The 16,343-nt window shown below is 36.4% G+C and overlaps 1 protein-coding gene across 1 annotated transcript in view; it reads right to left on the bottom strand.

The window, feature by feature from the left end:
- clcnk (chloride channel K) overlaps nt 1–11,205 on the bottom strand; it is a 49,440-nt gene extending 38,235 nt beyond the window's left edge. The window contains exons 1-6 of the mRNA XM_062054532.1: nt 11,077–11,205; nt 10,694–10,856; nt 10,450–10,606; nt 4,193–4,324; nt 3,232–3,360; nt 1,327–1,466 (exon numbers count right to left, since the gene is read on the bottom strand). Of these exons, the coding sequence (XP_061910516.1) occupies nt 1,327–1,466; nt 3,232–3,360; nt 4,193–4,324; nt 10,450–10,600 (552 nt within the window). The 5' untranslated portion in view covers nt 10,601–10,606; nt 10,694–10,856; nt 11,077–11,205. The remainder of the gene's footprint in view (nt 1–1,326; nt 1,467–3,231; nt 3,361–4,192; nt 4,325–10,449; nt 10,607–10,693; nt 10,857–11,076) is intronic.
- Between the last annotated feature and the right edge of the window lie 5,138 nt (nt 11,206–16,343).

Below are 16,343 nucleotides of genomic sequence, written 5' to 3'. Positions count from 1 at the left end.
TAGTACTAGCCCTTAACAGTTAATTTGACTCATTTTCATTAATTACTAGTTTCTATGTAACTGTTTTTATATTGTTTTACTTTCTTTTTTATTCAAGAAAATGTTTTTAATTTATTTCTTATTTTATTTTATTCATTTTTTTTTTTAAATTACCTTATCTTCACCATACCTGGTTGTCCAAATTAGGCATAATAATGTGTTAATTCCACGACTGTATATATCGGTTGATATCGGTATCGGTAATTAAAGAGTTGGACAATATCGGAATATCGGATATCGGCAAAAAGCCATTATCGGACATCCCTAGTTCTAACTCAATCCGTCAGTAGACTCTCTATGGAAGCGCTAAAAACTACAACAAAAGATGACGGGGATAAAGACGCTGTCGAAGTGGAACCACAAAAATAAGACCCGCCCAGTGTTTTATTTTCCTGTTTTTAAACACAGTGTTACGGTCAGAATAATTGTATCTAAGTTATCACAAAACTTTGTGTTGCCATGAGTTCCCGGCGACTAGACAAAAGCTGTCTTTGATCCTACCAAGAAGAAGGCTTGTAAAACTCCACTGTGTAGGATGGGAAGCAACATGAAGGTGTTCTGTTTCTTTGATGTATTGTAATCAACAGAAAGATTTTGTCTCGACCCGAGAACTACAAAGCGGAGAGGAAGCAGGACCAGACTCCCCTCCAGGGACCTTTTCTTTGAACTGTTTTTAATCAAAGGCGATGGCTGTTTACGACCCCCCTCCCTTAGAAACAGCTGTTGCCATGTAATCAGGGACAGTCCAAATAAAAGAGGAGGCGTACAATCTTTCGTCAGGAGCGTGGGACGACACTGTACAACGGTAAAAAGTTTCTCCTCATTAAGCCAAATTTAATTCTGTCTCTGTTTAATTCCTTGCTTCTTGTCTTGTTTAATAGACGTCATCAGTGTTTGAACCTGACAGTTACTGTGTTACATGGGCCAAAATATTATAATATTATTATAATATATTATGTTATTATATTATTATTATATTATTATTATAATAATAATATTATTAATAATAATAATATTATTATACTATATTATATATTATTATAAATATTATAATATATAAATATACTTCTTAAATAAAACCTCTGCCTTGTTTTTTTTTAGTGAATACTTAGGCCTACTACGCTACTGTATTTCAATATTGGTGAATATGGTGGCACTTGGAGAACGTTTTCTGAGGTGGTACCTGGTGAAAAAAGTTTGAGAACCACTGTACTAGACACCATTTTAGGAGTTAATTCTGACTTGTAGATTTTGAAATCACAGCGGGTTAATGCAGAAGCCTCTCACCACTTTGCCCAGGAAGACCGTGCTGCCAGCTGCCAGCGTACAAATAAGGCCCAGGAACTTGGTGAACATGTTGGTGAGAGACAAGTAATTTGGCATTTCAATGCCGGCCAGCATGGTTCTCACCTCAGGTATCCCTGAGCCTGAGGAAACATGAATGCAATATAACAACTAAAAGAATAAAAACTAGACGTCTGAGCAACGTATAATGTGGATGCTAAGAAATTCACTTTTACCACACTTAATAGTATAGTAGTGCCATCCCTCAAAACAGATCTGCCAAAATGTGTCATTTGCCAGTGATGACGGTACTTTTCTGTCTGCTGTGGGCAGATAGTGTGGAATTGCTTCTTGCAAGCTTTCTGCATTCAAATGATGAAGGTGCCAAGAGTGAATCACGACAGTAAACATATTTATTTTCTATCACCTTTATCCCCTTCAGGGTCACAGCAGGGGGCTGGGGCCTACCCCAGCTGAATAAAAAGCGATCCCACAACAGCTGTATGAAAATCAGCTACATTAAACACTACACTGCCAAAGGATCCTGTCATTCTATATACAAACCCCGTTTCCATATGAGTTGGGAAATTGAGTTAGATGTAAATATAAACGGAATACAATGATTTGAAAATCATTTTCAACCCATATTCAGTTGAATATGCTACACAGACAACATATTTGATGTTCAAATTGATAAAAAATGTTTTTGCAAATAATCATTAACTTTAAAATTTGATGCCAGCAACACGTGACAAAGAAGTTGGGAAAGGTGGCAATAAATACTGATAAAGTTGAGGAATGCTCATCAAACACTTATTTGGAACATCCCACAGGTGAACAGGCAAATTGGGAACAGGTGGGTGCCATGATTGGGTATAAAAGTAGATTCCATGAAATGCTCAGTCATTCACAAACAAGGATGGGGCGAGGGTCACCACTTTGTCAACAAATGGGTGAGCAAATTGTTGAACAGTTTAAGAAAAACCTTTCTCAACCAGCTATTGCAAGGAATTTAGGGATTTCACCATCTACGCTCCATAATATCATCAAAGAGTTCAGAGAATCTGGAGAAATCACTGCACATAAGCAGCTAAGCCCGTGACCTTCCATCCCTCAGGCTGTACTGCATCAACAAGCATCAACTTTTTATAAAAAGTTTCTCGTGGCCACGAGAAACTTTTTATAAAAAAAAAAAAAAAAAAAAAAATATTATTATTTTTTTTTAATTTATTTATTTATTTTTTTTAATAAAAAGTTTCTCGTGGCCACGAGAAACTTTTTATAAAAAGTTGATGCTTGTTGATGCAGTACAGCCTGAGGGATGGAAGGTCACAGGCTTAGCTGCTTACGTGCAGTGATTTCTCCAGATTCTCTGAACTCTTTGATGATATTATGGACCGTAGATGGTGAAATCCCTAAATTCCTTGCAATAGCTGGTTGAGAAAGGTTTTTCTTAAACTGAGAAAGTTTCTCGTGGCCACGAGATACTTTTTAAATTAATATTTACTTTTTTTTATTTATTTTTTTAATAAAAAGTTTCTCGTGGCCACGAGATACTTTCTCGTGCGCACGAGATACATGTCTAAAAAATAAAAAATGCCCATGTCCCTTTAGGGGCTCCGTATAATTGTTATATGGTATTGTGAATAAACTTGAATTGAATTGAATTGAAATGTAGCGCGTTACTACCCACCTCTGCCTGACAGTATCTAAATGTTCTACCATTCTTCATTTTGTACACACGTCTGTTTTCCAGCAGAGGGCATGTGTTAGATACCTGGCCAGGGTTGCGTCAGGAAGTGAAAAAAACGAAGCTAAAACCATGAATGCGGTTAACTCGCTTTGGCAAACCTTGACAGTGAAAAGCCAAACAAGAGAAGAAAAAATAAGATATCATGTCAGACAGACCTGTAGCGAAGGGGCAGATGTTGTGACAGAGCGAAGACGATAAAGCACAGAGGCATGCTGGGTAAAGAGTCCAGCAGAGAAATTGCAGCAGGTTGTTGCCATCCAGTTTGGTATAAAGCCACTGATGGGCTGGAAATGAATAAAAGAGAGAAACGTGACAGTAATAGTGGTGTAAGACTTTTGTGCAGCACTCTTCAAGTTTTAAATACAGTGTATACCGTATTTTTCGGACTATAAGTCGCAGTTTTTTTCATAGTTTGGCCGGGGGTGCGACTTATACTCAGGAGCGACTTATATGTGAAATTATCAACACATTACCGTAAAATATCAAATAATATTATTTAGCTCATTCACGTAAGAGACTAGACGTATAAGATTTCATGGGATTTAGCGATTAGTAGTGACAGATTGTTTGGTAAACGTATAGCATGTTCTATACGTTATAGTTATTTGAATGACTCTTACCATAATATGTTACGTTAACATACCAGTTAACGTTCTCAGTTGGTTATTTATGCCTCATATAACGTACACTTATTCAGCCTGTTGTTCACTATTCTTTATTTATTTTAAATTGCCTTTCAAATGTCTATTCTTGGTGTTGGCTTTTATCAAATACATTTCCCCCAAAAATGCGACTTATACTCCAGTGCGACTTATATATGTTTTTTTCCCTTCTTTATTGTGCATTTTCGGCCGGTGCGACTTATACTCCAGAGCGACTTATACTCCGAAAAATACGGTACACAGAATACACCGTAAACTTTAACCCAAAATATATATTTTTTAATGCATCATTGCATTTAATTGCAATGATGCTCATGCTGCTAAAAAATAGTCCAGTACACACACAATAATACTGTGTAACGCTTACTTTTTTTGTTCCAAACGACCTGTGATACAATACATTGCATCACGGTTGTGTGTGTGTGTGTGTGTGTGTGTGTGTGTGTGTGTGTACCTGCCAGCAGCTTTGATACACTCAGGTCCATAACAAAGCTGAGAATGGCAGTTAAGATACCAAGAGCGGCATAGCCATACCACTCCATCCCACACACTCTCTCCAGCCAACATCGGAGCCACAGAAGACAACCTGTAGAAACAACCATGTTGTCCTTTGGAGACTTTGTGTTTTATGGCAAAAAAAACAAAACGTACACTGCAAAAACTGAAATCTAAGTAAGATGAAATATCTCAAATAAGGGTGATATTTGCTTATTTTCTGTCTGATAAGATAATTCTTCCCACTAAGCAGATTTTATGTTAGAGTGTTTTACTTGTTTTAAGTGTTTTGGTCCTAAATTATCTCAGTAAGATATTACAGCTTGTTGCTGAGATTTGATTACCTATATTGAGTAAAAAATGCTTGAAACTAGAATATCAACTGTTGCAAAGCTGTGTCATCAACACTCACAAGTATAAAACTACTTTTTTAAAGTAATCATTTCTTATTTCAAGCATGAACAAAAAAAAGTCATGACTTTGACACAATTGTGTCTCATAATTAAAACAGACGGAAGCCAAATGGACTTTGCTGTTTTATTTTCAATGAAACAATAGAAAACACGTACTCATATAGTAGTACAGTTGGCACAGTACAGTAAACTGACAGTTAATATTTAAACATTTAACATGTGACATTTCTAACTATTTTGAACAGAAATAGTTCATGCACATTCAGATGAATTCTTCAAAATTACAATTAAAAAAATGTTTTGCCAGGGGCCGGGCTGTATATATGCGCACTAATTGACTGAAAGAGCACGCACTTGGCACGATGATGTCATGTTATCGATGGAAAAATGCATTTTTAGACAATATGATTTGCCCGAGCGGCTAGGAGACCCAGAGAGTAACAAGATGTTGCCTTGTTGCCTTTGCATTAAGAACAATAAACTAATTTTTAGTGTAAGTTTGCTTGTTTCAAGAAATGTAATGCCGAGTACATATTATGTCAAGATAATGGCACTAGCATTTACTTCATTTAAGAATATTTTTCAACATATTGAGCAAAAAGGTCTCTTATTTTTTTCTACCAAGAAAAGTGCACTTGTTATTAGTGAGAATATACTTATTTTAAGGTATTTTTGGGTTCATTGAGGTTAGCTAATTTTCTTGTTCTATTGGCAGATAATTGTGCTTAGTTCAAGTAAAATACTCCTAATTTTTTGTATTTTTTTTTCTTGTTTTTGAACACTGACTTTTTGCAGTGTAGTAGTATGTAGTCGCTTTTGTTCTTTTTAGTTAACATACAGTAGCAATCAATGCATGAACAGCCATTTGGTTGCAGAGGGAGAGGGGGAAAGGTGAGCCAACAATTCTGTCAAGTGGCCAAATAACGTAAAGACGCACATCATTGCTTGGAAAGACTGTTTGATTGTAACATGCATGTTACTTGTAGTTTTCATTACCGCATTTGGAGGTGTTAAAATCGGCATGTAAATGCGTTAATGCAAATTGGTAGCTTGTATTGCAAATTAGCATCAAGCTAGTGCATTTTGAAAAGTGGAGCCATACCTTACTTTTGAGCACCTTCTTCCGGCTTTGTCGGCATGGAAAATTGTAACATTACCTAGAGACAGTCTGCTCTGAGTGCACGACTGCTTGTTTCCCAGCCAAGTGTTTGAGCTGGTGCTGAGTCTTCAACCGGACGTGACATTACTTGCAACAAAGGTATCGAAATATAGCAGTACTGACGGACTTTGGCTGGTACCTACAAAAGTACAACCATACCTACTTAATATGGACAACATTTGGGGGAGAAATGGGACTCACTATTTGTTGTATTTTAAGACAGTAAATATTGTAGTAACTGTCTGTAATAACTGTACAGTACATGGTAAGTTATGACAACAACTATTTGACTACATTACTCTTTGCTAGAATTGTACATTACTTTCTGAAGCATATAACTTATATATTTGTATTTTAAGTTATAAGAGTTAATTACACAGTTTAGGCATTTTGCACCAAAAAAAAAAAAATCTAAATCCGTACTTATTGTAGATTTAATGCTTCTGGGTGATTATTGGCTTATATGTGTTAATGCACTAATACATTAATGAAAAGAAGAATTGGACAGTCACACACATGAAGTTGTGGTGAAGGAAACCAACCCACGCAGTATAGGATTAAAAACAAAAAGAATGTAAAAACGCTAAAAACTACCCAGTCCTCATTGTACAAAACCTTTTCGATTTACAAACCACAGCCCGGATAAAAATATGCTATGGTGTACAAACCTTGTCTCCGTTTTCTGTGTGCTCAATCAGTCAACACAGCACTGCTGTTCTTAGCTACTGAGCTAATTTGATACTTTGTGTGCTTTTCAAGCGTTTTTTTTTTTTAGCCTTTTCACATAATTTTTTGGTTTGCTAGCTCGTCTGGTGAAAGCTGGACAAGTGATGTATGCTTTGAAACATTCAGGATTGTCAACATTGCCTTTCCCCCCTGCCTTCTGCTGCATGTAAATATGATTAACCACCAAGGTAAAGTGGATTTTATTTATTTTTCCTAATCATTGTAGGCACCTGGCAAAGTTAAGGGGTTTTGTGATGCCAAACTATGAATGTCGGTAGGGTGGCGGCAATAAATGTGGAGGATAGTTCAGCTAGTTGTTGTTGTTTTGACTTTGTTATTGAATATAATGTTGATCATCACCCCCTTGTTGTGTTATGTTATGTGTTTAAAGTAGGGGTGTAACGGTACACAAGAATTTCGGTTCGGTACGGTCACGGTTCGGTCAATTTTCGGTACAGTAAGAAAACAACAAAATATAAATTTTTTGGTTATTTATTTACCAAATTTGTAAACAATGGCGTTATCCTTTTAACATTGGGAACACTATAATAATTCTGCCCACGTTAATCAACATTAAACTGCCTCAAGTTGTTGCTTGGATTAAATACAATGACAAAACTTTTCTTCTACATATAAAAAGTGCAACATTAAACAGTTTCAAGTCAACTCATCAAGCTTAATTTATTACAGCATTTGGGAAGCCTGTAGTGGATTTTTATTATGTAAATGTTATATTTTTATCAACATATGATAGCAGGGACCCTGCCATTCAAAACTAGGCTGCTGCATTTCTAATAATGAATGTATCTATAGCTGAAAAAATGGTACAATAGCAATAGGAGAGACTATTCATCCCTGAACACCATGGAGTTCATGTAGGCTTAATGATGCACTTACATTATTATATCAACTATCAGAGACAGAAACTCTTCATTTAACATAATGTCCTTTTTTTGCTGCTTCAACACAGCTCAATCAACACAGAAAAAGGTAAAGTGAAATAACAGACAGACAGGGCTTTGCAGTCCGTAACACACACACACACACACACACACACCGCAAAATGAGCTAACGTTACGCTAAAAGTGAATTAGCCTTCACCTCAAGCCAGGACTGCGAGCGAGCTGAACTGCCTTTTATATTTCTAGAAGGTCAACAGGCTCAAAGTGATGTTACTAGTAGTTGACTGGGAGGTGTTCATTATAATTTGGGGAGAGTCCGCTGCCTGATGCTTACCTGCTAAACGCTAAGCACTGACTACATGCGCTCTGAATACGCACTGCTGATTGGCTGATTGGTTTGTAACCAATCAGATGGTTGTGTGGGTGGGACAATGCTGGGTGCTGTGTAGAGGACTGACAGAGACAGAGGCAGAAGGAAGCGGAGGCGGCTACTTAATATGTTCATGTGGAAACTCGTTCGGTACACCTCCGAACCGAACCGAAACCCCCGTACCGAAACGGTTCAATACAAATACACTTTTTTACTATGATAACAACTTTTGTCAAGCCTGAAATCCATTATTCATGTTTACATTGTTTCATATAGGGAAATGGGCTTTGATATACCAACTTTTCTATTTAAGAACCCTGTTCAAGAGCGAAATTACGTTCATAAATCAAGGTTCTACGGTGTTTCGAGGACCCTTAAGGATTTACAGTTGCAAAGGTTACAGAATGTCTTCTAACTTAATAGTCTAAGCCCTATTAACTTCTTGTTAGTGGTTGTAAATGACGGCAGCAGTTTCTCTTAGCCAGCATAAACAAATTGGATGGACTGCTATTCGGAGCCAAGTAACTGTGGAGCTCTAAGGAGAACTGTAGATTTACACAAGTGGAGCCATTTTTAAACAAGTGGAAATTCCAAGAGACTTTAAATTGATTATTGTGACGATTATATATTGACCAAAACAATAAATAAAATGGTGTACACTATTGTTGCACCTTTAAATGTCAATGGTTCAACTTTTTTCCCCACACGTTCCCTCTGACCTAAATTATTTAAAGGCCTACTGAAAGCCACTACTACCGACCACGCAGTCTGATAGTTTATATATCAATGATGAAATCTTAACATTGCAACACATGCCAATACGGCCGGGTTAACTCATAAAGTGCAATTTTAAATTTCCCGCTAAACTTCCGGTTGAAAACGTCTATGTATGATGACGTATGCGCGTGACGTCAATGGTTGAACCGGAAGTATTCGGACACCATTGTATCCAATACAAAAAGCTCTGTTTTCATCGCAAAATTCCACAGTATTCTGGACATCTGTGTTGGTGAATCTTTTGCAATTTGTTTAATGAACAATGAAGACTGCAAAGAAGAAAGTTGTACGTGGGATCGGTGTTTTAGCGGCTGGCTGCAGCGACACAAGCAGGAGGACTTTGACTTGGATAGCAGACGCGCTATCCGACGCTAGCCGCCGACCGCACGGATGATCGGGTGAAGTCCTTCGTCGCACCGTCGATCGCTGGAACGCAGGTGAGCACGGGTGTTGATGAGCAGATGAGGGCTGGCTGGCGTAGGTGGATAGCTAATATTTTCAGCATAGCTCTGTGAGGTCCCGTTGCTAAGTTAGCTTCAATGGCGTCGTTAGCAACAGCATTGTTAAGCTGGAAAGCATTAACCGTGTATTTACAGGTCCATGTTTTAATAGTATTATTGATTTTCTGTCTATCCTTCCAGTCAGGGGCTTATTTCTTTTGTTTCTACATGCAGTTAAGCCCGATGCTATCACGTTAGCTCCGTAGCTAAAGTGCTTCGCCGATGTATTGTCGTGGAGATAAAAGTCACTGTGAATGTCCATTTCAAGTTCTCGACTCTCATTTTCAAGAGGATATAGTATCCGAGGTGGTTTAAAATACAAATCCGTGATCCACAATAGAAAAAGGAGAGAGTGTGGAATCCAATGAGCCAGCTTGTACCTAAGTTACGGTCAGAGCGAAAAAAGATGCGTCCTGCACTGCACTCTAGTCCTTCACTCTCACGTTCCTCATCCACGAATCTTTCATCCTGGCTCAAATTAATGGGGTAATCGTCGCTTTCTCGGTCCGAAACACTCTCGCTGCTGGTGTAAACAATGGGGAAATGTGAGGAGCCTTTCAACCTGTGACGTCACGCTACTTCCGGTACAGGCAAGGCTTTTTTTTATCAGCGACTAAAAGTTGCGAACTTTATCGTCGATGTTCTCTACTAAATCCTTTCAGCAAAAATATGGCAATATCGCGAAATGATCAAGTATGACACATAGAATGGATCTGCTATCCCCGTTTAAATAAAAACAATTTAATTTCAGTAGGCCTTTAAGGCTCCAATTATTATATAATGTCAAATATTCCACTTAAAAATTTTATTGGGTGAAAATATTGCATATTTTGTGTTTTTTCCATAAAAAAATGGGTTTTCTTTGACAAAAAGAGCATACAACTTAAATCTTTAAAAACGTTATATTGACAGACAGACCTAATGTTTATCTAGAGATTTAAAACTTGAATAATAATAAAAATAATAATACTGAATAATGACACATTTTTTATATTTTTTTGACCAAAACCCTTTGGGGTCCCTAGGATCAAGCTTGAGTGGAGGCCTAAATGTATATTTTTTATACATATATTGTATTGGTTTTTGAAATAAAAAATTTCAAAATGGCCCCCGCTTGCTTTGATTTTTCAGTGTGTGGCACTCAGTGGAAAAAGTTTGTACACCCCTGGTGTACACTATTGTTGCACCTTTAAAGGTCAATGATTCAACTTTTTTCCCCCACACGTTCCCTCTGACCTAAATGATTAACTTTATTAAACTATTAAGTCAACCTTTCAGTCCTTAATATATGTAATTGCACAAATAGCTTGTCTTGCATTGATTGAGTCTGCATTGATCAGAATAAAATGGATTCCTGCTCCTGTCTGACCTTTGATGAGTAGACGAGAGCGTCTGTGTGGTCTCCATGGATCAGAAGGGAGCAGCGTCACATTATGGAACGTCTCCCATTGATTTCCTCTCTCATGTTTGTGGCTGCCTCTGTCAGTTTGTCTCCCCTGAGACTCATCCGGGATCTCCATTTTGCCCTAAATGCAAACAAACCTTGGCTTTAAATGGACAGAAAAGGGAACATACCTGCAGATGAGATGCAGAGGAAGTGTTGGTATGCTTACATGTGTGCAGGTGTTTTTGCTGGGAACACGGGTGACCTCTGTGCAGGTATTAGCATAGAGGTAATTGAGAAGTCACACTTGGAAGAACCGCAAAGATTAACTCTTTGGAGGAATGTTGGTCTATGGCAAGGGTGTCCAAACTTTTTCCACTGAGGACCGCACACTGAAAAATCAAAGCAAGCGGGGGGCCATTTTGATATTTTTTATTTTAAAAACCAATACAATATACCATTGGCGTTGTTAGGCCTATTTTAGGGGGCTCAATTTTTTTTTTTTTTTTTTTTTTACAAATACATGCCGACATATTCATTATAAAGTGGCCCGAATATGACTTTAAATACATAATCATATAACCTGTCATTATTCACTCAGTTTCCCCTCACTTCATAGCGTGAGGTAGAGAGCCTCTTTAGTGCGTCGGTATCCAATCCATTCCACTTGTTCATATAGAAAATGCCCACATCACTCAAAATCCAGTCCGCATTTTCTCCGCAACTTTGCTTGCGGTCCTGCAGGTGTACGAAGCACATTAGCACACAGCACCGCAGAACAAGAACCTTGTGTCTGCAATTGTAAATAATTTAGTTTTTAAGTTTTGTGTTTCTTGTAGAATATATAAAAAGTAACATGCATTAGCCTATTGTTAAAATAATGAAAAAAAACATCATTAAATATATATTTGTTTTATTGTATTGTTACATTAATAGCTGTTGTATTATTATAGGATGGCTTGTTAAACATTTCATAGGATTTTCAGAGGGTGGAAAAACCAAGACATTTAATATAAAATGAATAAATACATTTAATTTCGTCCCGTGCATTTTTTTTACCGTCCCCGGGTTTGACGGGAATACGTTAATCTCAAGCCCTGGACGTTACATTTTATTGTTTGCATTATTTGTTTCAGCATTGCACTTTGAAGATGGTCCCTCAGCTCTTTGACAGCTTTGGCTCTTTTTCAGATCAGCAGACGGACTCTAAGTCTTTCTTATTTACAGTTTATATAAAAGTTTCTTATTTCTATTCAGACTTTCATATATGTTTAATTTCCTTAACGGCTTGCCATAAAATATATATATAAATGTATTATATACAAGCCAAATTATCCCGATCCAGATATTACTTTAATTCAAGTAATCAAGTAATATTTCCAGGGCTTGAATTTACAACCATTTCAGTCACATATCTGCCCAAAATGTAATCTGTGCAACTTCAAAATATTTGGGAACAAACAATTATTGTATTGTGAGCTAAAGTTGTGGCATTAGCTTCTATGTTGTGAAGTAATAACCTAGAGGCTAATGCCATGACTTTAATCGTGTTTCAGTGTATCTTGAAGGATCATGCAAGTCATTGTTTCTTGTTGATGCTGTAAACAAAACGTCACTGTGCAAACCCATGTTTGTGTTGTACTGAATACAGATTGAAAATAAACCCACTGAAATAATAATAATAACAATGATTAATTTCTAAGTCTTTGTTGCCGTTTGTGAAGTTTTGTGCTCGTGCGCTATGTTCGCTCGCATCCTGTGTCTCTCCTGGGGGCTAAGCCCCCCCTGTCCTTAAAAGCTAGTGACGCCCCTGCAATATACCGTATGTATAAAAAATATACATTTAGGCCTCCACTCAAGCTTGATCCCAGGGACCCCAAAGGGTTTTGGTCAAAAAATATTTAAAATGTGTCATTATTCAGTATTATTATTTTTATTATTATTCAAGTTTTAAATCTCTAGATATCGATCTGTCAATATAACATTTTTAAAGATTTAAGTTGTATGCTCTTTTTGTCAAAGAAAAACGTTTTTTAAAGAAAAAAAACAACACAAAATATGCAATACTTTCACCCAATACAATTTTTAAGTGGAACATTTGAGATTGTATAATAATTGGAGCCTTAAAAAGGTCAATAACTAATAACACCATTGATTTTAATTCATTATTATTTTTTGAGCAATGACACTTAAAAACAAATCACACTAAAATTATTGGAATCCAAAAGGCTCCTACTCATTAAAGTGTTAAAAAATAAATTATAATTTTTTTGACTGTTTACTTTTAACACAATAATCTCGAGATCAACTTCAGATCTATCCGTTAATTATAAGTTTTATTGTTGTTTATGTTTTTTGTTTGTTCGTTTTAGTCACTTCTTTAAAAAAAATCTGCTCGGTTTTTTATATGGCAAACATAAAATATGCAACATTTTCCCCAAAAATATATTTAATGTGACGTAATTGGAGCTTTGAATAGGTCAATAATGCATAATGACATTGATTTTGATTCATTATTATTTTTTAACCTCTAAAGGCTTATAGTGTTATTAGAGTAAACATTGTTATTAGAGTAAACATTGCAACATTTTCTTGTTACATTTCACCTGTTTTCTCTTTTATACCACTGGTTTTGTTTTGTTTTTTATCATATTTTTAGAATGTGCCGTGGGGCCGTTAAAAAATTACCTGCGGGCCGCAAATGGCCCCCGGGCCGCACTTTGGACACCACCTGGTCTATGGTATTCACGCAGTGTGGCCTCTTTGAAAAGAATACTTTACTGAAAGAGAACAAGACAAAATATGATTAAAATATAGCAGAAATATCAATTCAAACACAAAAATAACACGACCCGGATACACATTTTACATTTTTAATCGGGACAATGCACGTTAGTGAACAATCTGCTTTACGGACTCTATGATGTACTGTTAGTTTGTTCGATTAATCAAATTATAAGATAAAACACAATGCGTATTTTAACGAACATATTTGAAATAAACAATAAACAATGACTTTCATTCCTTTTTTCCATATAACTGCAAATCATCAACATTAAAATTGCACTTTTAACATGTGTGCATTAACCAAAAAAAAAAAAATACTACACTGCAAAAACTGAAATCTAAGTAAGATGAAATATCTCAAATAAGGGTGATATTTGCTTATTTTCTGTCTGATAAGATCATTCTTCTCACTGAGCAGATTTTATGTAAGAGTGTTTTACTTGTTTTAAGTGTTTTGGTCCTAAATGATCTCAGTAAGATATTACAGCTTGTTGCTGAGATTTGATGAGCTATATTGAGTAAAACATGCTTGAAACTAGAATATCAAGTGTTGCAAAGCTGTGTCATCAACACTCACAAGTATAAAACTACTTTTTTAAAGTAATCATTTCTTATTTCAAGCATGAAAAAAATAATCATGATGCCGAGCGCATATCATTATGTCAAGATAATGGCACTAGCATTTACTTCATTTAGGAATATTTTTCAACATATTGAGCAAAAAGGTCTCATTTTGTTTTCTACCAAGAAAAGTGCACTTGTTATTAGTGAGAATATACTTATTTTAAGGTATTTTTGGGTTCATTGAGGTTAGCTAATTTTACTTGTTTTGGAAAGTCTTGACGAGCCACATTTTCTTGTTCTATTGGCAGATAATTTTCCTTAGTTCAAATAAAATACCCCTCATTTTTGTATTATTTCTTCTTGTTTTTGAACACTGACTTTTTGCAGTGTAGGCTGTTTACTGCCACACAGATCACCCACACACCACTTTGTGTGTGCGCCATTGCAGTGGCCGTGCAGAAACTACGTCCACATATTCAAAGTTCTGTGCACTGCATTCAGCCTGAATTTTGTTTGTTACACCCAAAAGAATAATCAACAGAATATGAAAAAAATGTCTTGTAATCAAATTAATTGCTTCAATCGAATAATTGTTGCACATATTGTCTATTCAGCAATATCCTTTTACAATTTCATATCTGCTGAATAACTTAATTAAACTAACTCATTTAAAAAACGCATTTTGGTGTCTGCTGGTGCTTTTTAATTGCCGTTCATATTTTTATTTAGGAAATATATTATTATAGGATATGCATTTTCTTGCATTTGGATCATTCCAAACGCATGGATGCACAGCGCGTCCTCAACATGCTAAAAATAATTTCCGTTGTCTAAATTGCCATTCTATGTTGCAGAAAAGGTGTTAAAGATTATAGATTTGTGTTGTTTGCTGAAAATTGTAAAACGTCACAGGTATGGGCATGATAACACGACTGTGGAGGAAAATGAGTGTCTCCATGGGCACATAATGCCAGTAGTACACACAAAAGCCTTATATAAATAGCATGGTCTGCGCTACGTTTACACTTGTTATCGATTGTACATACACTACCGTTCAAAAGTTTGGGGTCACATTGAAATGTCCTTATTTTTGAAGGAAAAGCACTGTACTTTTCAATGAAGATAACTTTAAACTAGTCTTAACTTTAAAGAAATACACTCTATACATTGCTAATGTGGTAAATGACTATTCTAGCTGCAAATGTCTGGTTTTTGGTGCAATATCTACATAGGTGTATAGAGGCCCATTTCCAGCAACTATCACTCCAGTGTTCTAATGGTACAATGTGTTTGATCATTGGCTCAGTAGGCTAATTGATGATTAGAAAACCCTTGTGCAATCATGTTCACACATCTGAACAACAGTTTAGCTCGTTACAGAAGCTACAAAACTGACCTTCCTTTGAGCAGATTGAGTTTCTGGAGCATCACATTTGTGGGGTCAATTAAATGCTCAAAATGGCCAGAAAAAGAGAACTTTCATCTGAAACTCGACAGTCTATTCTTGTTCTTAGAAATGAAGGCTATTCCACAAAATTGTTTGGGTGACCCCAAACTTTTGAACGGTAGTGTACATGCAGTCTTAGTACTATAGATCACACAAAACACGACTACTAATAGTACACACGGTTTTGTTGTTTGCACGCAGATTCTAGTATTTGGATCTTGGTAGATCAGCTCCATAAAGTGCTAGTCACACTCTGCAGGAAGCATTTCTTATTTTAGTAAAGTACTTCCATCTTGAAATACCAAATTAACAATACTAAAGTAGTAAAAGGTCTACAATAATGTGGATAAATGTTTGTTTGAAAAAAAAAAGACAAACTAGATGTTAAAAGTCTTAAATAAACATGTTCGGTGCATATATACTCCCTTCTTTTATACAGTAAGAATCCTTAACTCGGACGTCATATATAATGTGGAGTTTGACTCTTTGTTTGTGTCAAAGTCAGCTCCCCTTAAAGGGGAACTGCACTTTTTTTTTGGAATTTTGCCTATCGTTCACAATCATTACGAAAGACATGACGACAGATGTATTTTTTTTAATGCATTCTAAATATTAAATACATTTGATCAAAAGTCCGCTTACAATGGAGCATGTGGGAGCCGTTCAATTCAATCCATCTGTCGTCATGACTTTCATAAGGAGGGTGTAGAAACAGATTTATGGGTTTTATGACCCCTGTTCCTAATACCTGCCTTCAGGCTTTTTATTAACACAGTTAGTTTTTTACTTTCCTTACTTTACTTCTGTCTCTATTTCACGCTTTCAATTAGCACCTCTGCTATTTTAGAGGTTCCAGATCTGCAAGCTGTGAGCATTGGTCACACTTGCGCACACACACACACGCACACACACACACACACACACACACACACACACACACACACACACACACACACACACACACACACACACACACACACACACACACACACACACACACACACACACACACACACACACACACACACACACGCACACACACACGCACACACTACAGAAAGGTGCAAACATACTAAACTTG

The sequence above is a fragment of the Entelurus aequoreus genome, linkage group LG07 (assembly GCF_033978785.1).
Source record: "Entelurus aequoreus isolate RoL-2023_Sb linkage group LG07, RoL_Eaeq_v1.1, whole genome shotgun sequence".
Classification (NCBI taxonomy): Eukaryota; Metazoa; Chordata; class Actinopteri; order Syngnathiformes; family Syngnathidae; genus Entelurus; species Entelurus aequoreus.
The sequence above is the reverse complement of the archived record's forward strand: the minus strand, read 5'-3'. Positions and strand labels throughout refer to the sequence as shown.